The sequence below is a fragment of the Pholis gunnellus genome (assembly GCF_910591455.1).
Source record: "Pholis gunnellus genome assembly, chromosome: 18".
NCBI classification, from domain to species: Eukaryota; Metazoa; Chordata; class Actinopteri; order Perciformes; family Pholidae; genus Pholis; species Pholis gunnellus.
Window position 1 is genome coordinate 3,546,070 of NC_136545.1, and position 25,350 is coordinate 3,571,419.

Below are 25,350 nucleotides of genomic sequence, written 5' to 3' on the forward strand. Positions count from 1 at the left end.
CACTGAACAGTAGATTTAACTGTTAATTGGACACTTTGAATGAGAGTGAGAGAACAAATGGCCCAATGAACAAATTGAGAGTAAAGGCAAAAAACAAAGAAATCAACAGTTTCAAAGGTAAATATCAACTCCACGCCAAAATAATGTTTTGTGTTCATGCTCAAGTCCATGCGGTGTTAGTTGAGGGAAAACCAAAGTACATTTTAGAGCCCTTCCAGTCCTGCTTGTCTTCCATTCCTGATTAGCTTCCAAGCATCAACCAACCCTTGTTGGTTTTTTTTCTGATTGGAATATATTTTGAAAATGAAAAAATTGGCTATCAAATTGCATAATTTTTTTTTTTTTTTTTTTGCTTGCTGTAAAGCAATTCCTGTACATTATCATCAATATAATGTTTCAGGACTTTCGTTACAGGGGCTCCGTACTGAACAAATCAGACTAAATCAAATATGATATGCAGTTACAGTTAGAACAAAACAAACGTTTTGATTCCAGCATCTGCAACACCAACAGTGAGGCGTCAAAGGTCAAAGTGGCAGATCCATCAGTATTTAAACAAAATTACAATCAGTGCACTTATGTTACCATAGGCATCCACGCTAACCCTCAACTGTATCGGATTACTTATTCAAGCAGTTTCCACCCCAAACATTTGTTTATTGACCCTTTCTTCTCCTTTTCTTTTTCTTTTACCTTTTTTTTATATGGTTGTCATACAGTAATCAAAAATCAAATGATGCATTTTTATTTTAGACATTTAGAACAGAAAAAGAGAAGTGACTGAAAAGTTGTGGTGTGGAATAAAACGATGATCAAACATGAAGGAGATATTGGGAGAATTACTGTTGTTCCACTCTATGTATAAAAGAAGAAAAAAAATCAATAAAGAAATCACAATGGTCTTATCCATGTACAACTCATCCTCCTGTTATTTTTTTCTCTACTAGAAATATCACATGCTTAGATTTCACATTTGGGGATTTTAATAGAGAATAAAAAAGTACATTTCCATCTGGAATGTGGTGGAGAAGAACTATACGATATGAAATTAAAACACTCAACCAAAGTAGAAGTACCTCAAAACTGTACGCACATTACTGGTTACTGTATTCAATTCCAGATAGCTAAAGATTGCAGTAAACACAGCAGAATAGCCCTCTAGAACTATTTGGCTAGCATGGCTACGTCCATCGCTCCCTCAAGCCTCGTCTTGAACACAGTTGAACACTCTGCGGCTCACGTTACCGCAGTTTCGAAAGCTGTAAACAATAAGCAGCGCACGGAAAAGTCTTGGCCCGGATATCAACTGGCTACACCCAAACCTCCGAGATTTTTTAGGTGTCCATATTGTTTTTTTATTAGAATTTTCTCAACTAAAATTAAAAGGATATTCAATACAATTAAGGGAAAGGTCGTGGTCCACAGAGACTTTAGACACAACGTGTTTATTAACATTGAAAACAAAAACCATGACCTTTCCCTAACCTCAACCATAGCGCTCATTCTGCCTCGACCTACTTGGGTGAGTCCACCCCGGTCTCATTCCAAGGGCGTCAAATATCAACATTTTGTCACCGTGTCTGATATGAATGTACAAGGTTCCTTCCGGGGATTGTATTTGACGCATCAGGCTTTCAAGTTACTCCAATGTAAAGCCGTCCGCGGCAATATCAGACGCTCAGAGCAACTGCACTGGAGGTCAGGTGTCGTAGTATAAAGAGCAACAAAGTCCATGTATAGAGGTGTGTTGGATGGATGGGTCAAACAAACACAGGACTTACACCTAGGGGAACGGTATTCGTGTCCAGTGTGAAACCAAAAGTTTACTTATTTAAGTTACGCAAGGTACTGAACTTACATAAAGTGACGCCAATGGGTAGCTAGAGCGAGAACGGGTTGGGGAGTCAGAATAAGAAGCTCTGTCTCTGGTGTCAAAATACTGTCCTTTGTGTGCCTGCCATCTACTTTGACCACCCCCCTATTTGTAATAAAAAAAAGGGTCTGACTTTGACACCAGAGAACACAATTCACATCCTGTCTCCAACCCAACAATCGATGTTGGTTTGTTTGAACCATTATGACTTTATCTATTTCAACCTCTTGGTCGTCCCAGGGTTGTTGCCGTGCTTTGAGCTCAGTTTAGATGATCTTTTTTTCCCTCTTGTTTAGTTGAAACTTAATAAAATGAAATCCAAAACACAAATAGACAAGGGCAACATACTTGTTTGGTCTCTGCTTCTCCTTGAGATCTCTCTGCATTTGCTGCAGCAAACTAATTTCCCCACAGAGATGTTTAAAGTTTAATTTTCTTTTATAAGTCCAGTCAGTTTCTCTTCTCACCTGCTCATTTTCCCTCTTTTCTTTTCAACCAATCCATCCATCAATCTACCTAGTTTGTCCTGTCTCTGTCTATAATGACTCTATCAGCCTCTGTCTCTTTCTACATCTCTTGCCCCCTTCATTCTTTTTCTTCTCGCTCTGTGTGTAATCATCCCAGCATCCATCTCCTCTCATCAATCCACCTCGTCACTTCTCTCCTTTAACCTCCCCCTCTCCTCTTTTAATCACTCCGTCCCATCCTCCTGCTCCTCTTCCTCGTACCGTTGCCAGGGAAACAGCGGCCCACTCTGTAGCTGTTAATCTGGTGACATTGTCTTTCTATTACCCATGGGTCAGATGCCTGATAAGGAGGACAAAGGGTGGGAAACCAAAGGGCGACTCACTTTAAACGTTTGTAAAATGTTGTTCTTCATTAACACAAGTGAGTTCTGAAGGGGGGGGGGGGGTAGTTACTGTGTTAAACAGATATTTTCCTCATTGCTCTGAGTGCACGCATACACACTCTGCAGGGATATGAACAAGCTAATCCAGTACAGCAGACCTGCAACAAATCCTGTCTTTGTGAAGCTCACATCTGATAAGAGTTGATTCAATCTTTTGGCCGATGTTGTTGTTGTTGTTGTGTGTCACTTTAGCCTTGAAATATCCTGAAACCCTTCGCGTCCTGTCCACACGCACCACCTCAAACACCGGAGACGTGGAACCATTTATTGGAAATTTAATCTTGAAAATAATGCTGGCTCTGGCCACCACTGCTGCCAAAGGCTGGCTTGCATACTGAAAAATGCAACCGGTATTTGATATATCTTGTAATGGGACCATAGACTGTATTTAAGAAGTGGACGTAGTCATGGTGACGTCATCCATTGGTTTGTGGACTGCCGTTATGAAGCCCCAAGTTCTGCGATTTTGCCGTTGCCATCTTAGATTACGGCCGTCGCCATCTTGGTTTTTTTGCAACCAATGAACGGAAGTTACCATATTTGGAATGCAGAGGAGTGACGTAGACTCTGGTAGCGACCTGCCAATCACAGTTAGCCCCGCCCTAAAGCATACTCCGCTTTATGGTCTATTTGACTCTAAATGGACCATAATTTGAAACTAGATATTGAGACCATAAACTCATGTTTACAATGTTTACTGAGGTAATAAATCAAGTGAGAAGTAGAGTCATTTTCTTCTAGACTGCTGTACAAGCTGTCTTCTTTTTGCAACCTGCTGGTCAGTAGAGAGAATGCAAGTTTTTAGACACTTCCGCATCGGCTTCACTTGGCAGAACCGGAGGTTGTCACCTGATTGGGACATACTAAATCTTTCTCTGACATAGTAAATAGTATGGCAAATGGTTATTGAAATGTACAGTTAATCTACTTCAGTTCCCTTTACACTCTGCCGCCAGATCATTGGGCCTCATGCAAGAATCACCTGAATGAACAGATTGGTTCTTTAGTGGCCCGTACAAGTGATTTTGGAGAACTTGCTGCATTCACCAATTTTCTTGTGTTTTGTATTTTCTCTTAGGTACGAATGCAATTTTCTAGCTGTCCAGATCTGCCGTAGAAGTGGTGCAATTAGTCTGCTGTTATCCAAGCCTAAATTATCCACTGTTGGATTGTGGTTGGCTTCGCTATGATTACACCCGCGAGTATCTGCCATTTTCTTAGTCAAGAGTGGGGACACAGAGAAACTCACGTTGGCTGAGCTAGCAACAAGCTTCAAAATGTCTCACTTTAAGCCAAAGAGACAAAGTTCAAATCTGTGATAATCACCAATTCTAGGGCGAATGGACTGACAAGTAAATTGAACCTATCTCGCTAAAGCTAGCTATCAAACTAGCTTCTAATAGGCCAACCTACAATCACAACAACTGTAGAGATGTCTCACTCTGTCAGATGATTTGAGCATGAATGTGTTTTAAAAGTTTTAAACGTTCATTTTCTGCTTTCTTGTCCCATGCACGTTGACATGTTTGATACCACCCTTCCCCCTCACATCCTCGTGATAGTGTTCTCTCCAGCTCCCTCCCATTTTTTTTTTTTTTTTTTTGCTGAGTTAGCATGTATGCCCTGATCTTTCCTTTACTTTCTCTCTCCTATCCTGAATTGTTTTTCACATTCAACTGTTTAATTACTGTCCACTCATCCTTCTCTCTCTCCCTCCTCATCTATCATCTCTACTCCTTTTTTCTCCTCCTGCAGTTTTTTTATTTAACATTTTCTGTGCTTCGTCTCCTCTGTTGATCTGCCTCCTCGATTCCTTCCTTTGTCTCCACCCTTCTTTCTCTCCCCGTCTTTCATACTTCATAGTTTACCTCTAATGCTTTCCTTCAGTTTTGTATCTACCTCACCTTCTGTCTTCCCTGCCCTTTTGCCTTCCTCTCTGTTCTCCCATTTTATTTTCTTCTAATTTCTCCTTTTCTTTAGCCTTCGCTCTGTCTCTCTCCTTCTGTGTAGAAATCAATGGTTGTTCTCTCAATAGGAGGTCACGGGGGTTGCAGTCGCTGGCGTCCCGGCTTTTCAATTACTAGCAGCCTGCAGTCACCACAACACACCCAACCACACACACACATACACCTTTTTGTCCTGAACAGCCCTTCCCCCATTGAGCTGACCGGCCACCAGACAGAGAGGACGGAGTAAAGATTTCAAAATGAAAGGAGAACAGTTTGGATGTTGAAATGAGAGGGTGGAAGTCAGAACGAAAGGCAGTGAAGAGAATGAAGAGGAGAGTGAGGAGAAAAAAAGTGGATGAGGACGTCCCTGAGTCTTCTTATAGGTTCTGTAGTCTAAAATCACCTGTCAAGGCTAGGGCCTTTAAAGGTACTAGATACCTTTAAGGTACCAACCAAAATAACATATTACATAAGTAGCATTGAAACTTTTCCAATCAAACAAAACCTGCAAATTATTGTTTTCGTGGCCAGATCTAGAAAAAGAAATTACAATTTGTCCGGTTTTCCTCTCAGCCAATCAATCAATCCAATGCAACGTGTGATTGGTCCACAGTGAGGTTGCCTGCCCACACACACCGCTATGAACGTGGAGATGTCTGAGTCGGCGGCTTGCAGCTAACGGAGTTAACAACAGCAACAGTGCTTAAAGAGCACCGTGGGTGTTGGGTAATCAGCGGTAACCGCAGTGTGAGCACTGTGTTGACACGATCAGCACACACAGCGGGACACACACATTAATATGATGGGTATTGAATGAAGTGCTAAATCACAGCAGAACAGCGCCACTAAAACCTGACAATTGACATGAGGACCAGGGGCGGAGGCGGAGCCAGTCGTAAACATTCAGGGCTCAGTCCAAACCTAAGGGGGGTCCAAGGACATCCTTCCTCAGGCTGATGTTTAGACCTATTTAACGCAGCTATATGCATTTTTTAAGTCATTTGAGATAATAGAATGCCGTAAAATCTGGACATGAAAAATAAAGAGTGAAGGGAAATGACACGTTTAATGTGGGTGAAAACAAGGGGAAAAGCCAGTAAGTTGATTTAGTATTTAGTAACAAATGTACAGGTGTGTGATAGGGGAGGAGCTCTAAGACGGGAGACCAGAGGAGGGGTGAGGAAATGTGAGTACAGAAGAGAGGAAACAAAAGGTGAGAAGAGAAAATAAATGGAAGAGACAAGAGGTCAGAGGAAACGAGAGAGGGGAGGAAAGAAAGAGAGAATGAAAAGAGGAGACTAGAGGATGAGAAACAAGAGATGGTGAGAGAAGAGATGATGGGAGATGTGGAGGAGGAGACAAAAAGACGAGAGGCAAGGAAAGAAGCAAAAACATGAGACGAAGAGAGGAGAGGAAACCAGGTTGAGAAAGAGGAGACAAGGATACAAGAGGAAAGGGAACCGATGAAAGAATAAAAAAGGTCAGGGAGGTGGACGTGAGGAAAGGGAAGGTGCGAAGGAAAAAAAAGAAGAAAATAAAATGAAAAGGAGAGATTGCAGCTGGCTCAGATACAGGGGGAAGAAAGGGGGGGGGGGGGGGTGCCCAGCCCGGCACCCTCAGGGGTTATTGGGTCGTGGACAGCCAATCTCTCTCAGCTTAATCAACAGCAGCAGAGGTGATTGCAACACCGCAGGGGGACTGAAGAAAAAAAAAGATGGCGGGAAGGGGAGGAGGAGACGTTGAGGTGGAGAGAACGAGATAGGAATGAATGGGGAGGTGTGTGTGTGGCGGGGGGGGGGAGATGAGAAAAAGATTGGAAAAATAGGGAAAACGGGGGTGAGGACGGCAAGACAGGGAGGAAGTTGGAGAGCGAGCAAGAGGAAGGGGGACGACTGAAGATTGGAAAGGATAAGAGGGAGGAAAGGGAAAAGGAGGGTGTTTGGGGGGGAGGAAAAAAAATAGATGCAGGAGGAGGGAGGGAGAGGGAGGAGGAGAAGAGGTAAAAGGAAGAGGTGGGAAAATCATGGGATGAAAGGGGGCAGAAAACGGGTGAGGGTGTAGAGAACATAAATAGAGGGGAGAAACGGACAAGAGCGTTACGGTAAAAATTCACTACAGTGATAACTATTTATCTTGAGGACATGAATGTATTGTGTGAACTCAAAACCACATATCTCAACCTCAGTGTGGCACCAGTGGAAAAGTCCATGGATCACTAAAGTCAGAGGGCCTCGTGGTCTGGGAACCATTGAAGGTCTATCCACCCATCCTTAAATGTGGATATATTTCACAGGATGCATATTACAGTACATTTGACTTTGGTGGTGCTAGAGTTTGGCAAAATTGTGTCCATGATTAAAACAAACCTGGGGAGGTTGATGGGTCCGGTCTTTCAGCCAAAAGACCGCAGTTCGTTCTTAATGTGAAACAAGAAACCTACGTTCAATTGTTTGTCACGGAACTTGCGTACTTCAGTTACGGCACTTGCGTAGTTTTTTTCAACCCAAACGTCAACCTTCCCTAAACCTAAGTAATCACGATCTTTTTCCTAAACCTAACTAATTTGTTTTCTTGCCTGAACCCAACTTAGTTGTTTCCTGTGAACGCACATTTATTTTGAAAAGACTAAGCATGTGACAAGTGAAAATTGACAAGTGTAGAAAGCACGAAAAACGAGGAGTAACTTTTCATGAGATATCATACGAAAGGTTGTATGATGATATTTTAACTAACTAAAGGGTCTAAAGGCTAAAAGGTCACTTATGTTGGCAATGAATGTTAAAAACCGTGGTCAATCCATCCATCCTTCCACTTACGCTTGGGGTTTAGCAGAGGATTCCAGAAGTCCCTCTGCCCAGCAACGTGTTCCAGCTCTTCCTGGGGAACCCTGAGGCGTCCGCAGCACACACGAGATATCCAATCTCACAAGAGAGTATTGGGTCTACCCCGGGCCCCTCCCGCAAAAAAAAAAAAGAAACAAGAAAGAACCATCCTGGTCTACTCCCACCCCAAATATTACTCTCACGATCAACCATCATCCTAGATGAAAAGCCAAACATTGCATTTCTTGTGTATAGGGGCTTAACACAAAAAAAACACAAACACCAGTTTTTTTAAAGTTTTTTTATTGTATTTCATTTTTAAGGAAGACTAGACTCGCACTGCTAATCCTACGTGTCTCAAATATATATGTAAAAAAAAACGTGTTGCAACAGCGGAGACATAATTTGTGTGGTCTGGAACACAATCAAAAAGACAAAAATAAATAATTCCAAACAACAAAAAAGTATGCTCGAGCTGGAACAAATCTGTAGCGTCTTTATTATATGTACAACGCAAACTCTGCAAATTGCAGTTGTAGCTACAGACAGAGCACACAGATTCGTCAAAACAGACAAACAGAAGATCATTTAAAATAAATATGAAAACGTGTTGGTGGAGAGAAAACCCGCCCGTCAGACATTAGCATGTGTTCCTGCCCTGAACATTTTGCCATCCCTGCACAAACTGGACTATATAGTATAGTATAGTATATAGTTGTATTAAAGTGACAGTTGAGTTTTAGAGGAATTTTACCTTTGTCTCACCGACATGCAGTTTGACTGTATCGCATCACAGCGAGGTTAGCTTAGCTTAGCTTAATGTCTGTGGGATCAGGTGGCAGCTTAAGACAAAAAAAAAAAGGGACAAATGCTCCTTTAAACTGAGTTGCCACTTGAACACACTAACATCCAGTAATTGAGCTAAGCTTTGCTAATACCACCATTAGAATTCCTTCAGTTATGCATGCAGACACATAAAACAAAGAACTCTGGGTAAAGCATTCCTCGAAGACAAAACCATCCCCATCAAACCTGTGGAAGAGCACTGAAAGCACAAGGTAACACTGTTTGTATTGAGTGAGAATATGAGTTGAAACGTCAATGGCAACCACATCCAAAAGCACCAATGTACGCTGTCTGTACTGACTGGAAAGAAGGCTGATCTGAGTGCAACAAGCTCCTGCAAAAGCCAAACACAAGTTAGCAAGCTAACCAACTAGCGAGTGTTATTTTTGCAGATGTATTTGCGCACATTCGGAGGAGAACTGGAGGAACGGGAATATATTCCAACCAGGGAGAGTTTGTGCATTATTCCAAAATGGCCACCCCCATTCCGACGTATAAGTAGCCTATATCAGCTACTTTTTTAAATCAAGTTACATATTTGTAGCATTTCCTTCCCATGCGACACCAGATATACAGTTTCTCAAATATTTGAATCAATCTACAGACCCGGAAATATGCCTCGCCTCGAAGTCCCTGGTTTTTTTTGTTAGATCCCGGAAGTAAGAGGCATGTGGTTAACATAAGCTTAAGAAGTTTTAACGTTTTTTTCTACAATATAAAATACGTCAGCCAACACCCTTCTTGTCAAATGTGAAGCCATTACGTGTCTTAGAAAAGGCGGTTGTCATCAAGTGGCTAACTGAGGCTACAGAGGTTGTCTGGGGCATTGAACCGCGTTTTCACGCCGACTAGTTCACCTTTACAGCCTCGTTGTGTTGATACTTGCACTCGTGCGACCGTGAAAAAAAAGTGGCGTTCATTAGTGAAGAATATCTCTCTGAACAGAACGTATAAGTAAACGTAAACGTTTGCCACTTATTTTCCGCAAAGGATCCCACTGGCTCTTTGCTGAGGGAACCAGGGCGACGCTTACTCCAGGTTAACCTACAAAAAAAAACCATCCTCCCTGCAGTAATCTAGAGTGGATATTTTCCTTGATGCAACTGCAAGTGATGAGCGGTTCAATGCGGAAAGAGAGCCGTCGATGGCAGCAGGAATATGGAAATTCACATTTCGGGGTGGATTCTTCCCGTCAGCGTTTTGGTTAAGCACACGAAAATATAACCATAAAGGCCAGTATTTCTAAATAGCCAGTGTTAAGGCACATCATCATGGCATAAGAGGACGAAAACAGTAGAGGGGATAAAAGGGCCAGAGGTCAAGTTACTACCCACAAAAAAGTGTACACTTTATTAGGGAGTCTCATCCCAAATGGGATCAAACTTGTTAGCTTCAAGACATTTAATGGAGCTGTAGCACCTGATGGCATGTATTTAGTTAAACCTATTAACTAATACGATTCGTTTTTTCATATTAAGTTACTGCACTTTGATCAGGGAAGTGTGAGTGGATGAAAAAAAAAAGAGTCTAGGAAGACCCAAGTCAGAGTCAATCTACATTCATACTAAACTCTGATCCTACACTTACAGCTGTGCTACTTCTCTACACGGAACACATACCGCATCTTGCATCTTGCTATTGAAGGACTATTACGGCGTCATTGTACTTTTATGCTCTTCTACGCTTTTCCTGCAGTGACATCGTTTCCTGCTCTTATCACACCTACAAGGATATAATATTATCAGCATTAAATTGTAAAAACATTTTTGTCCTATCACTTTAAATTGTACAGCCTATACAGTACATATTTAGTGGTTAACGGAACAAAAGGTTCCCGTTAACCGCTAAATATATCTAAAAATCAGACTTCTATTTTGTTGAGGAACAGTCTTAGATCAGTGTTGGTAAGGAACAGTGGTATCTGCACACAGTTAGCTCAGAGCCTCAAAATGGCTTTCAGTAACTGATCAAATAATTAGTGACAGGATTCTGTCTAAATAATGGGGGTCAATGGCGGGTGAGAAGGCAGGGGAGGGAAACAGCCAACCGACCGGATCCCTTGTGAGTGGCGTCGTCGTCGTTGTCGTCATGGCCGACCGTTATTCGTTTAGCGCTAGCAAGAATTGAAACAGGGTCTCTGATGGGGGTTTGCAGGGGGCCAAGCGAATGGAATGTATCGTAACCAAAGGAACTGCAATAAGAAAACAAAAAGAACAAAAAGAAAAACTAGTGCAAGGACTTTCCCTGAAGCTTTGATGCGAGCGGTTTCTGCAGAGTGTCAGCACTTTTTTTGTGTGTGTGTGGGGGGGGGGGGCTATTTAGCTAATCAAACATATTCAGCTGATCTGAGGGGATTGTTAGGGGCAGATGTTCGTGCCACCGGGTCATATTTTCAAATTGATGAGCATTTTGCGTATTATTGATCATATTTGCATCTTTCGACAGCCATTGAAATGAATCACCAATAATCTCAATCCCATCTATTCCTCTGATTATTAAAATATGATTTACAAAATGCTAAGACACATTTTCTGCTCTGTAATTATTTCCCCCATAAAGTAAAGCACTTGCTGTGGTTAAACGAACAATGTATTTGCAGAAACCATTTTGTCCCGTTTTTCGGTGTGTGTGTGTGTGTGTGTGTGTGCGCGCGTGAGTCATCTGTTTATCTGGAGAAGGCCTCAAGTTTCTTCACAGGTAGCTGTGCTGCAGGAAGGGCACCTGAGTGTGCGTGTTTGTTTCTATGAGAGCGTCTGGTTGGCGAAGAAGGCCTTGGTCTCTCCACAGGTGGGGTTGGTGCACAGCGGGCAGCGGAGGGTCAGCTGACGGGAACAGGACTCGTTGGACTTCAGGTGGGACTGGACCAGGTCCGCCAGAGCCTGGACAGGACAAATGGCATACAGTTAGTATTGAGGCAGAAATAATGAAGGGGGTTGCTCTCTTCTTTAGCGCTGTGAACTGCTGGTTGTTTTGCCAGAAAAACGGTTAAATTCATTCCGCAAATACTGCATTTATTCACTAGTTGTTTACAGTCGCTTCAACTTTGCAGATTTTCCGCCAGTTTAAATATGCAGTAAATAACACTTCCTGCACACATGCTTTCACATTTAAAAAGTACCCTGTGGAGTTTTTGACCTCCAGTTGCGCTATGGAGGTGTTTATCTATGAGAGGAGGGTAGGGTTGTTGTTAAACCGGTCATCAAACCGGTTTAAGATCCTAACCCAGAAATCAAACCAGCTCTAATAAGCGGGTCCCCTTTTTGGTTTTTTTGCAACCAATGAACAGAAGTAAATATATTTGGACGTCGTATACGGCTCTGGTAGCAACCTGTCAATCACAAGGTAGCCCCGCCCTAAATCATACTCTGCTTTATGGTCTGTTTGACTCTAAATGGACCATCATTTACTAAATGAACATCATGCTGTATTGAAGAAGACTTGAAACTAGAGATTGAGACCATAAACTCATGTTTACAATGTTTACTGAGGTAATAAATCAAGAGAGAAGTAGAGTCATTTTCTCATAGACTTCTATACAACCAGAGGAGTCGCCCCCTGATGGTCAGGAGAGAGAATGCAGTTTTAAGGCATTTCAGCCTCTGCTTCACTTTTCAGAACCGGAGGTTGCCGCCTTGATACACATTCCCTCCAGTGGTGTCACATTAATCCACTGATCTATAGGAGACGGTAACAAACCATGATGCACAGTAATGGGCCAGCAAAAAGCAGGAAATAAGAAGACTACTACTTTACCCACTTTTGTGAGACCTCAAGGATACACACTATGTACTTCGGTGATTTGCACTGAATATAACTTTAGTCTGTAGCATCATCCCTCGGTTTCCTAGCAGGCTTTTATTTTGAAATATTTGCAGGTGTTGAGTTTAATTTACAGAAATGTAACTGTGTTCAGAGAAACTGCTCGAGGTGAAGCAACTGAAAAGAAGTAGTGATTAAAAACAGTACTTGTGTTAAAAGTAATAGTCTGGCATTTTGGGAAATAGGCTTCTTTGCCTTAATGGTTAGCTTAGCTTAGCATTAAACTGGAAACGGGGACAAATGGGTTAATTAGTGAGCTTTAAAATGTGCTGGTAAGCAGATGACCATTGGACAGATTCAGACTAGCTGTTTCCCACCGTTTCTAGTCTCCACGCTAAGCTAAGCTAAACTAAGCTAAGCTAACCAGCTGCTGGCTGTAGCTTCACGTTTACCTGAAAACATGACAGTAGTATAAATCTTCTCATCTATCTCGACAACAAATTGAATATATGTTTTTCCCATTGTTGGGGAAAATCTAAATGACTAATTATAAGGTGTGCTTTAAAATTTTGGTGTCCTTATGTGTCCTTGTTGTGTGAACTGCCTCACCACAGTTGTTTAGTCTATGCGAAAGAACACTCAGCAGCATGTCCTGGATTGAAATGATAATAAGGACTGTGGGAGCGTTAAGATGGGTACAGAGCTATGTTATGAGAACATAGCCTCCTGACTACTACATGGTGTGGAAGCCATTTTGTGTGTGTGTGTTATGCTTTCGTGACGTATTGCCTGTGACACTGTATTGTTTACTTGGTATAAATATCCGAGGCTCAGAGTCAGACCTCTGAGCAGCCTTGATCCATGTATACTGTATGTGAATCAACTCTGTCTCCTTCTTTGCAAAGAATAAATGTTAACTGATTTATGATTTTCCATTCGGTCTTGCGTGAATTTTTCTAACACCCATTTATGTTGAAGTATTCCAAAACTAAGAGTATGACATGACTTTTGTTGTTCTGATGGGAACTATGTGGGCTATTAGAGTGCAAACAATTCCCCCACCTTGTTCCCTGACCTTTATTAGATTCGACCTTCATTCGTTTGTGCTGGTCATGGCTATTATTTGATTCACACTTGTATTTATAATAAATGTCTATACTTGAGGTTTTGGCTTTTGTAAACACGTGTTATCTTTGAGTCAAAAGAATAATCAGAGAGAATTCAAAGGTAAGAATGTCTAAATGAAAATATAGTTAGTAAGCTGATCGTACAAGATAGCATTCTGAGCGGGGATTTATCAGGAAATAAACTCTTGACACCAGCCGGGCTCTGCAGTTAAAAATGGTGGTGAATGTATTTTGCTTTATTTTCCAGCCGGCAGCTGCAAGCAGACGGCAGCAGACTGATGCTGCTCACTGAGAAACTAAAACCACACCAAGGAAACCATCCTTCAGTAACTACCAACTAATCATCCTCTGGATATTGATTTATACACTCTCTCTCTCACTCTCTCACTCTCACACACACACAAACACACTCAGAGACTTGGCGAGGGGTCTCTGAGCGCGGCGGGTTTGACCAGCCAGCCAGCCGGGCGGTTCAGTTCTACTGTAGTCAGCTCTAAAGGTTCCCATTGATCTGCCCCCTTCCTTTAATAAACCCTGCACACACACACACACACACACACACACACACACACACACACACACACACACGCACGCACACACGCATGCACGCACGCAGCTGGAGGAGTTGCCTGTTCTGAGAAAGGTTGCGGGGTTGAGGATGAAGGGAAGGAGGGAGGTTGGAAGGGAAAGGAGGGAAGGATGGACGTAAGAAAGGAGACAAGGGAGAGAGAGAGAGAGGAAAGGAAGTAAGGAAGAAGGAATCCATGTATTGACCATCTCCTGCGCTGGAGTTCGCTTACTTCACAGAGGTCTCCTTTTTCTATTATTAGAGCCCTTCCTGCCTTCGTACAGTCTTCCCTCCTTTCTTCCAATCCTTTATCTATTTCTCATTATTTGCTTTTCTTTTTTGTGTTTTAATCATCTTTCCCGTTACCCAAACTTATTTGAACATTTCACAATCTGTATCTTCCCCCCCCTCTCTCTCTCTCTCTCTCTCTCTCTCTCTCTCTCTGTCTGTCTCTCTCTCTAGCTGAAAGTCTGTTCTTGTTTGTTAAACACAGACATGCTCCTTCATGAACAAACTTAAACCTGCCGCTCCATTTTAAATTCCATTTAAATGAGTGGATAGTTACCTACTTTATGCGTCGGCCCTTAATGTTTGTAGACATGATGAGTGAGCTGAGTGTGTGTGAAACGTACCTTCATAAAGAGAGGGTTCCCATTTAACGACTCCGCTCTCTTGATGTTCTCCACCCCGCACTGAAGACAGAAAAGAAAGAAACACAGAACAAGTCGTTGGCACACGTTTATAACGGAACCAAACATGCAAAGGCACCACAGTTCATATGAATTAAATCAAACAAACCTCTCTATCCGTACTGGAAAAAAGTAGCATTAAAGTCGAGATAATGATTTTTTTTTAATCGGGGACTTCAAGAAAGAAAATAATTGTCTTCTGAGTGTTCCAATTATTTTCAACAGCGGTTTTCATTTTTTATATTTCATATTACGGTTAAAAGCTCGGGGATGAATTTTGAACAATGTCACGGTTCTCACAAGTATAGTAGAAAGAGTGTGTGTGTGCCTTTGTGGCACCGCTCACATTGATTGGTGGTCACCTCACTGGTGACACACACACACACACACACACACACACACACACACACACACACACACACACACACACACACACACACACACACACACACACACACACACACACACACACACACACACACACACACACACACACACACACACACACACGTTAAACCATCATTAATTGATCCCAATACGAATGAACTCAAAACAAGGACTGTTTCCAAACTGCTCCCTGCTGGTGCATTCACGGTCGCTCAGCTGAACAGCGTCCCCTCTTTTCGATGCAAGAAACAACCACATTCTCTTTTCTCAAAACGCGCCTCTTGCTCATTGTTCAGCGCTTGCTCTTCCTTACCTCCTCCCCCAGCACCTGTCCGTACTCGATGTCCAGCTCGTGTAGAGTCTCTATGTGGTCGGAGGTGAAGGCGATGGGCACCAGCAGGATGTTCTTCTTCCCTCGCTCACACAGGCCTTTGATCACGTCGTCCGTCTGGGGGCCGAGCCACTGCATGGGCCCCACCTGAATGACCAAACACGAGACATGACAACAGTTCAGTTTCACTGTGGTGGAGATGTGCGGCTCCCGTTTTTGTGTCATCGTGATGCAACGGTTCGTCCATTTGTTTCTAACTGCTTTGGTTCCAGACCCGGTCCTGGTCCCCAGAGGATGGTCCCTTTTGATTTTTTTAATGAAAGCATGACCTTCCGCATGACCTACCGCCACCTTGAGGACAAACTTTACAAACTGAACTCCACTACCGGGGAGGCTCTGAGAATAGCTGAATCATCAGTGTGTTTGTACTGTCCAACACTTTGATATTGAGTTTATATGAACGCTAGAGCGGCGACGGGTCATCACAAGGACTCAAGAATCTTCGGGGGCTTTCACACCTCACCGGTTAGTTTGGGCTGGTGGAAAAAATGCAAATCAAACCCTGTCGTGGTCCAAACAACCGAACCGAGATCGCTTGAAAACATTTCGTTTGTGGTGTGAAAACAAAAGCTAAGATTTTATGATGGCAGCTGTGAGATTTTAGCATGATTTCAAAAGCTAAACTACTAATAAATCTGCAGATGGCGTCATCTGTTTAGGAAGCGATCGTTATAATTGATCTGTGTAAGGCCGTGTACATAACCTATTTATGCAAACACGTATGCGTGTCAGCGTTGGTATTTTCCCTGATTGATAAGTCAAAAAGCTGTTAAAACTGCTCTGCTTGTACACATCCAAAGCATTCGAGTGCTGACTTCTGTAGGTCACTGGAATTCTTCACATGGGTCCTGATGATGCAGGATGACTATCGGCACAACTGTCCAATAACAGAGTTACCTGGTCAGACTCGGTTGCACTGCGGACACTACGGACATGTAATAGCTCTGTTCATACTGTCTGCTCCTCCCACACATGCACACGGAGCTTTGGCGTACACCCGTCATATGATGAAACTTACGTCACGCAGACCTTCTCGTACCAACGATCGCGGAAACTACACCTTTGGCTTTAGTCTCTACAACTTCGTGTTTACTCCTCTTGGTTTATTTGTGAACCATCCTTTTTTTCTTCTTCTTCTTCTTGGTCCGGAACAAATGAACCCAACCACAGGTGTGAAAAGTCTTGTTAAATCAAGCTTGTGAGGCGTGACTTCACCTCAATTTAACATGACTGCCCCATAAAAGAATTCCACTGGAAGCGTCTCATTTTTCAACGAGCAAAATGTCCGCCTTAAAAGGTAAATGAAAAGATGCCATAACGACTCAGAAATTCTTCACGCAGGAATTATTTCTTATGTATCCGGTGCTGCGTTGTACACATTGTGTATGTGTTCTATAGTAGTAGTATTTAAACATAAGGTTTATTTTCTGCTTAACGGGTAGCCAGCAACACACCCCAGTCCTCCTCTGTTGTGTGCAGCTGACAGGCTGCAGGAACACAGAGACCTGAGGACTAAGAGCTTTGAGGTTCCTGCTCTAACACAGTTCACAGTATTAGATGGACGGGTGGCTCCATCTTGTGGCATTCCAAGCAAACAAACATCCTGTGACAGCAGCACTGAACTACACTTGAGTTCATCATCCTGACAAAGTTGTTGTTACATAATTATACATGCTGTAAAGGTTTCTGCTCACCTGCAGTGATGTGCAGCATCAGAGTTTGTGAATTATTAATAAATACGTGGCCGCAAAATCCTTTCAACCCCTGCTGTCTGATACCTGCAGATTTACTTAAAAAGGTCAAATGTCAGGTGATGTTGGAGCCTGCAATTTATAGTGTCATTTCATTGAATGAATCAGGTACCAATTCAACGCTTACTGGTTTCAGCTGGTTGCTTAAGTTTACTTTAGAGGCTATAATCAATAACATTAACATTGTGAATGTGAACAAGTGAAAGGTGTGGCTTGTACTGACGAACCTACAGATAATTATCAGCTTTAAAGTGAGTTTCAGCTCATTGTGTAGATGTAGCGTTACAAACTGACTGTTCTAGTACTGCTGGTTGTCTTCGTCACGGTTCAGTTTCAGCGAACAACACACTGATGTGGTACCCTTGAGCAAGGCATCGAACCCCCAACGGCTTGGAGAACCGACTGTAAGACCGCCCCTTCGCTCATGTCTCTAGGTCCAGTGTGTGTGTGTGTGTGTGTGTGTGCGCACTCACCCTGGACTGCCACACTAGTCTGTAAGGGTTACAGTGTCCCAGTCTCTCCATGACTCTCTGAACAGTGGCTCCCACTTCCTGAGGATACGGGTCGCCTCTGTTTACAACCTGCACAGGGAACACAGCAGCGGCACCATCAGTGGTAGTCACAGACTGTCTATAAGGACTGGACGTAGTCAGCGTGACGTCACACATTGGTTTGTGGACGTTTTGAAGGCTCGAGTTCGACAAGTCATTAGTCACGTCAATAGTCCTGCAGGCTTGTGACAGGCAGGGGTATTAATATATTAGTACCAGTAGTGTCAGCACTAGTACTTCATAGTACTCACAGCCATTGGAAGTGAGTGTGCTGAGAAGAGAATGACAACATCTTCCCTCTTGTCTTCTGGAAACTTCAGCAGCTCGTTACGGACGTGATCTGCAAAACACTGCACACACACACACACACACACACACACACAGATTGAACATTTGTTGTATTAAAAGGTTTTTTTTTTTATTGACGTACTGAAACTATAATCATTTTCCTCAACTGATTAAAAAAGAAGTTTCTGACTAATGACACATGCTGAGATCTAAAAATACAGACAGACTTGTTAGTTGCTATGATGACCAAGCACGGACACTTTCAGCTCATTAGTTGCTATGACGACTTCTTGTCCTCGTCAATTAATTATCCGATATATCTTTTTCTTGGTTGTCTCTGAGAGGAGGAGGAGCCTGTAGGGCACTTGTGTGTGTGTGTGTGTGTGTGTGTCTAACCTCCACCAGCAGAGGGTGTGTGGGCCAACGGTCGATGACACTCCAGCGCATCTTTGGCCTGTCGCCTCTGTTTCTGTAGTAACGGTAGATGGCGTTCAGACTGCTGCCTGTGTCCACGACAAACAAACAAACACAACGCACTAATATTAGAAACGTGTTCCATTACGCAACAAGCAGTCCTCGGTTTGAGAGCGGGTTTGGGATTAAGTGCCTTGCTCGAAGGTACAAGAGTCGAAGAGGGGAAACTAATCCACAAGGCGGAGCATCGTCTGAGCCAGCGTTTCCTTTACGAACATTTAAAAACAAAATGATATACTGCACATCGTCCGTCTTTCAGACATGTAGAGTTTCAATAGAATATGTGATCCATAAGTGGTCCCAGGTTCTCCTCTGTCGAACACTTTGGCTCTTATGATTTAAAGATGTTTGTTTGAAGTGCAGTGTGAGGTATCCGGAACTTCCTTCTCCTCCTAAAACACAGCAGACTGGTCAACAGTGTTATGTGATCTGACTTGGCTGTGTGGTCTCCCTCTACCCCCCCAGATAGACATTAGAGGGACAGAGCTTTCAGACCTTCCACAGTTTAGCCTTCACAACACTTTTCCAGAATCCTCGAAGACTCTTCAGCTGCTCGACCAAAAATCATTTTAACACATTTCAGAAGTTGCGACTTTGTTTCCAAATCCGAACAAAGATGGCAGCCAGTGGCAACCTGGACAATAAAAGTCCATAAAGTTGGGAAAGGTTGAGATCATTACAATAAGGTGCTGATGTGAAACAAAATACACACTAGACTGAAATATTGTTCTAAATGGTTGATGCTAAATATGTGCAGCTTTTTGCAGGTAAAGATTGATGTACACAGTACAACCTTCCCTTGAATGAGCATTAACTTGACAATATTTTTGTGCCCATTTTTCTGATGCTATTTTTGGCAAAGCGGGGGCCAATCAACACGAAAGTCTGTCACTGAATGAGTAGCTAGAGTGTTGCTGTTCACTCATTGGCCGCTGCACTTTCAAAATGGATGTTTTTTTTTGCCTTTACCCACTTCGTCATATCCACAACACTTCATATTGTTTATGAAAAATCTCATTGTGTAATTGGTCAAATATATCGTGAAATTTGATTTTCTGTGTGTGACTGTCACCTGTGGTGGAGCAGCTGTACTGAGGATACTGTGTGAAGGCCACGGCTCGCTCCACTCCGTCCTTCTCCATCTCCTCGATGGCTTCCTCCGTCAGCGGCTGAACGTACCGGAAACCGATGTAGAACTTGTGAGGAGCTGGACAGAGAGACCGTCAGTCAACAACTGGCAACCAGGTGAAATACACTCATTACTGTGTTAAAAACACAAATCTGGAATACTGAAATATTGGAATAATCAAATAAATACAGTAAAGAAAGTAATAACGGGAAGTATTTAGTTGTTACTAGTTGTGATCAGTTTCCAGACCGCCGTTTGGGTCGTTATCAGTGAGGTGTGTGCAGGCGTGCCACCACACGCCCTCACTTTGTCCCTATCTACACTTCACACTCTTTCGGCATCTCTGGAGTCCACCAGCAGGAAACACAAGAGCTCTGTTTTGTTGTCTATTTTCAACCATGATGATATATCCTCCCCTGACGATTAGCACCTACTCTAAACCTGGACTTCCTAAAGCCTACGACAGTGAGGAGTGAGAGCTCAGACAGGCAGCGGTGTAGAAGAGATCTGGGACTGTCTCACCCGTCTCAGGACACATCTCATCCAGCAGCTTCACCATGCCCTCCCCCTGCATGGAGGTCCAGTGTTTGATGGGCGAGCCTCCTCCGATCTTGCTATACTGCTCCTGGATCTTTGGCGTGCGGCGCTTGGCGATGAACGGGCCGAGCTTACTGCAGAGCAAAGGGCAGATTGTTGACGACAACACTCGTAGACTATAAAACAGTACATTACTGTACAATGCACCTTAGCTCAAGAAGCCATTTGCTCTTTGTGTACGGTGAAATAACGAATGTTGTCAAGCAGCAGTTGGTTTGTAGTGCAGCATGAGAAATTAACAGTATGTGTATTTTCCTCTGAGTCTATGAAGCTAACGTTAGCTCAAGCAGCTAACAGTATAGAACTGCCTCAATAAATGTTATTACAGTAGATTAATATACTAATAAACTAAATTTAACACACCATATACCAGGGAAGTATTGGACAAAATAACATTTTTAACTGATGATGGCGTTTCAATGAAAGGTCAGAGGATCAAATTGAAATTTATCCCGAGGGGGGCTTGAATGTCTGAACCAAATTTCACATTTTAGCATATTTCAGGAATGCAAAACCAAAACAGTATCTTTGTACTATTGGTTTACAACCACAGAGGGGAATTACACACCCAGAGATGTGATCCCTCTAACATCAGGATAAAACTAAAAGTTTCAGTTTAGAGTCATGTAGAAAAAACATATGTGCTAATCAAATCATTATTGTTTTGGGTCAGTCAAGGGCATGGTATCATGTGACCAAAGGCTGTCCAGGTTCACAGATGAATCTGAGGACTCAGATGATGATTAAACGGTATAATAAAAAATATAAAAAACACAAACGTTTCCTTTTTTGCCAATAACGGATCACAAGAAAATATTGCTTCTTTTTAAAAAAGGAGCCATAAAGCCCAAAAAGGTTGGAAACAAGTGCTTTATAAGGATCAGTGTGGTTCATTATACATGTTTTCTTCTCAGCAGGAACAAGAAACACTTTGTTGGTTCACTGGTCAGTTACTATTAAACAAACGAGCAGAGATGCAGCAAAGCATGTGACCTAACAACCTTCCCCCATCTGTTCTCTTTAGTGTGTGTGTGTCAACTTTAAAAAAGAACATGTAATATGCGACACCCTTAACTAGTGTCACAACTACATTTTCAGCAAAAAACACATCGTTGAACTGCTCATAGTGTGTGTGTGTGTGTGTGTGTGTGTGCACACATGATTTATAGAGGCCATCAGCTGTGCTTTCCAGACTGCATTTGCAATGTTATTTTTAGATGTAAAAACAGCTAGTGCAAGTCCCTGGCCAGGTTTTCTATCCTCAAAACAAACACACACACACTAAATGAATGTTACACTTATTAACTACCTGCTGATAACTGTGATGTTGTTTGCCATGAAACTGGCGAAGACATGCCGTTAGGTGTTGATGTGTGTGTGTAGGTGTGTGTGTGTGTGTGTGTGTGTGTGTGTGTGTGTCCACGGTGCTTACTTCTGTATGGGGAGTTTCATCAGGTCTGTGTCCAGGAACAACCGCAGCAGGAAGTCGTGCACGTCTTCCAGTTTCTCAGGTCCTCCCATGTTCAGCATCAAGATGCCCGTCTTAGGTTTCCTGCAGGCACCAGGGATTCCTAATCAATAATTCATATTTAACAATGCCTCGACTTCCCTAAAAGAAAATGTATCTCATTGATTAGAACTGATGTTTAGTCAATGAGTCTTTCAACATCTATATCTCACAATATATAGATTCTTATCTTCTACTTTATCTGTCTTTGTGCACAGATTATTGTAAACTATTGTTTGCCAATGTCATTACACTAACAAAATACACAATTTGTAGTACATACATTTGTACAAATATATAGTATATTAATAATGAATACCAGTGTCTTGGGCTTTCAACCAGTTTCCGGGACATCGTATGCACGTTTTAAAGTTAGCTTGTCCGGTCAGCCGCGATATTACATTTAGCTCCAGAAGCCAACTTTTTGAAATGTTGTTTTTATTTATTGGAAAAAAGCAGCAGAGCAATGAACCAAATGACTAGCTTTGTGCCTGATTCAGTTAAAAAAAACAAAGAATAAAATAGCATAAAAAAGAATAAGTAACAACTTAGATAACGTTAAGAGCAAAGAAGCTAAATAACAAACCTATTTAATGAAAAAGTATATAGCGGTTTTGTTTAAATGTATAATGTTACACAGACCTACAGGAGCTGGACCATCATGGTAAATTCATACTCGCTCCAGTCACTAATGTTAGCTTGTAGGGTAGCTCGTGAAATGAACATGCACACAGTATGTGTATTTTACGCGCCATCTATGACGCTAATGTTAGCTTGTCATGCCAGTCTATGAAACTAGCGTTAGCTCAAGTAGCCAATGTTCGCTTGTTGTGTCACCTTGTAAAATGCAGCTCAGCTCAAGCAGCAATTTGCTCTTTTATACAGTGAAATAACTTGAGCTCAAGCAGTTAATGTTGGTTTGTAGTGTAGCTTGTGAAATGAACATGCACTCAAGCATTCTGTATATTTTCCTCACAATCTATGAAGCTGATGTTAGCTCAAGCAGCTAATCCTAGCTGGTTATGTCAGTCTATGAAAGTAGCACAAGCTCATGCAGCTAATGTTTGCTTGTTCTGTCAGCTTGTGAAATTAACATGCACTCAAGTAGTGTGTATTTTCCTCTTAGTCTATGAAGTTAATGTTAGCTCAAACAGCTAATGTTAGCTTGTTCTGTCGGCTTGTGAAGCCAACTTCAGTGTCAGCAGCTAACATTAGCTTGTCACCAAGTTCTGATGGGTGCTGTAATGACTCTTAATGCCCCTGAAGAATCTGCCGTCTCATTCATAAATAATGTTTGGCTTTCATCTTCAAAGCACAGATAAGAGCCAGACAGAGACGAGAAGAATTGTGTGACAAATGACTTTAACGGAAAGCAAAAGTTGCCTACAGACGGCTGGCAAGGTGGAAGAGAAGTCACCCGTCTGTATTGAGAATAAAAAACATTCAGGAAGACAAATAAAACAAACTAGATTCACAAAGCTTTGGTGTAGGTTTAATGAGGACGATGTGTCTCTTGCTTTGTTTTTCTTCATCTCTATTTGTTAATTTCTCTCTTTTATCACATCTGGCCAATCAGCTTTCTGCTCACGCACCATCAACCAGTCATCCTCATTGAATCTGTGAAAAACCTGTGATTGTAACCTGGGACAGACTGTTGTCAGGTTGTGTCAGGGTTCTCTGAAGCTGCATCGATGCTACTAAAGTGTGTATTTATGTTCGTCTGCATCCACTCAGTATAAAACTGCCACAGAGTGTGTTGTTTGTGAGAGTGTCACCTGTTGTCCTGTGGTTCTGGAGTCGAAGTCTGGGCTAAAGCTGCTGCAGTGGAGCGTCTCCTTACACCCAGACTGACGCCGCTCCTGGCAACTAAAGCAGAAGAAGGAAACGTGTTCATCAGTCACTCACACACACATTATTTTATCCGGGTGAGTGAATATTACTGGGCATGCAAAACAAACATTTCCTGCCTCCGAAAGTTTTAGAAAATAATAGCAATTAATGATTTCAATGAATGATTGCTTTTATTAATACTCCATACCTGCTTTGGTAGAAGCAAATCGGATTTTGTTTCACCTCTTGACTTTCTCCTTACTTAACAATGAGACAGCAAAATGTTGTTTTTTTCCCCTATTACTCAACGGTTATTCGTTATCCAAGGGGCTCCGGGAGCTTTATCCAGGTGTGAACAGCTACTTCGTTACAACTTACATGACAATAAAGTACACTAACAGCACACTCAAAAGTATTTTACCATGCACACTGACTGTTTTGAATATACTATATTTGTGTCTGTTATTTTATTTATTTTGTGATTTTTCTAGTGTGAACACACTGCATCCTCAAGCCCTTCTTATAATTAGTGGTACGTCTGCTTTTGTCACACATTATTGGTCATGATACCTTGCACCATTTCATCAAATTAAAATATTCTAGGGGTCATGTGACTCACTTTACACTAAAATCCAGCCAGGTGCATTTCCTATTTGGAAAGTCGGTGATCTTCTCCAGAAATGCATACAAATAATATCCGGTAAACGTGACTTTGGCTTGACAGATGCAACAAAAGTAAAGTAAAAATAATGTGTTACTTATTCTATAACGTCCTCTTACATATTATCACATTAAGTGCCCTTAACTTTACTAATTAGCACCAAACCAGTTTGTGAAAAAAAAAAAAGACGTTGTACTACAAGCTGCACAGGACACCGAAACCAGTATGTACTGATTTATGTAAACACGGTCTGATAGCTCTAGTGACTTATACTCTAACTCCGTCTTTAGGGTCGGCTTTAGTTTCATAACCTGAGCTGCAGTACCCCGCAACGTCGCCAGGAGGCCCACTGTGATTATGCAAGTTCACAATGCTGGAATTGTGTAACTCCGTGCAAATGTTTAGTTCCTCCTCACTCACCGTGAAAAACACGGGCCGTCAATGACTACGGGCACTGTTTACGGATCATTGGCTTATATTAAACGTTGCACAAGTACCGGACAAGTCCATTGTGTAGCATTAACCTGTAATCTGTAACCTACAGTAATGTTGGGCTTAGCGACTGGCTAGCTACGGAAACGCCGCTATTTGTCTAGAAAATAAAAGCACATGAATGGTCACCGTTCAGCTAATATTAGGATTTCGACCCGACCAAACGGCAAACATGGAAAAGGAATACAATTCGTGACTCATTGGAGTAAGAATACATGGACGTGGACGATATAAGAGTAAATAATTCAAAGAATTGCACATTAATATTACAGCAAAGATGGTATTGTGAAACTCCTAACAGGAAGTTGGACTTCCACCATCCTTGCTAGCTTAACGCCCCATTACAAAATATTGACGGCAATGTCAGCGTGTTGTTGAGTTTACACTCCGTTGGACCGAGCAACGAAGCTCCATCACTCAAAACTGCCTTCAAACTGCCGCAAAGAAGCAGAGGAGCACAGTTTACTCCGTGACATTAAATGCTGAACTCAATCATGAAACTTGATTGAGCTCGTTGCGCAGCGTTGGCCAGGCTAAGATATAACGTTAGCTCATAGTCACACTCACATTGGATCAAGCGACCGGTGCTGCCCAGGACTGCCATCATGGTCATTTCCTGTTTTCACCGCCGATAAAGTCTCCGTTCCCGCTGTGATGAAGGCTGGACACTTGTGCTCTCTGCGGCCGATTCCACGAGTGTTTCCCTTCACTGAGTGACTCGCTGGCCACGCCGATATGTCAGCCGGATT

At 42.3% G+C, this 25,350-nt stretch overlaps 1 protein-coding gene across 1 annotated transcript; it reads right to left on the minus strand.

Annotated features, from left to right (window-relative positions):
- Nucleotides 1–7,870: 7,870 nt before the first annotated feature.
- On the minus strand, nucleotides 7,871–25,350 carry fech (ferrochelatase). The gene is made up of 11 exons (XM_079178484.1): nucleotides 25,169–25,350; nucleotides 23,394–23,484; nucleotides 21,544–21,663; nucleotides 20,037–20,185; nucleotides 19,458–19,592; nucleotides 18,308–18,414; nucleotides 17,875–17,973; nucleotides 17,546–17,653; nucleotides 15,244–15,408; nucleotides 14,487–14,546; nucleotides 7,871–11,279 (listed from the first exon to the last, which is right to left on the minus strand). The coding sequence occupies exons 1-11, from the start codon at nucleotides 25,212–25,214 to the stop codon at nucleotides 11,142–11,144; spliced, it is 1,218 nt and encodes a 405-aa protein (XP_079034610.1). The 5' UTR covers nucleotides 25,215–25,350; the 3' UTR covers nucleotides 7,871–11,141.

Excerpts from the sequence above, each read along its gene's own strand:
- fech (XM_079178484.1), bottom strand. The coding sequence starts at position 25,214 with ATGACCATGATGGCAGTCCTGGGCAGCACCGGTCGCTTGATCCAAT. Across the intron at positions 14,547-15,243 it reads GACAGGTGCTGGGGGAGGAG|TGCGGGGTGGAGAACATCAA; the intron begins GTAAGGAAGAGC and ends TTCTGTCTTCAG. Across the intron at positions 11,280-14,486 it reads GGAACCCTCTCTTTATGAAG|GCTCTGGCGGACCTGGTCCA; the intron begins GTACGTTTCACA and ends TGTCCTGTCCAG.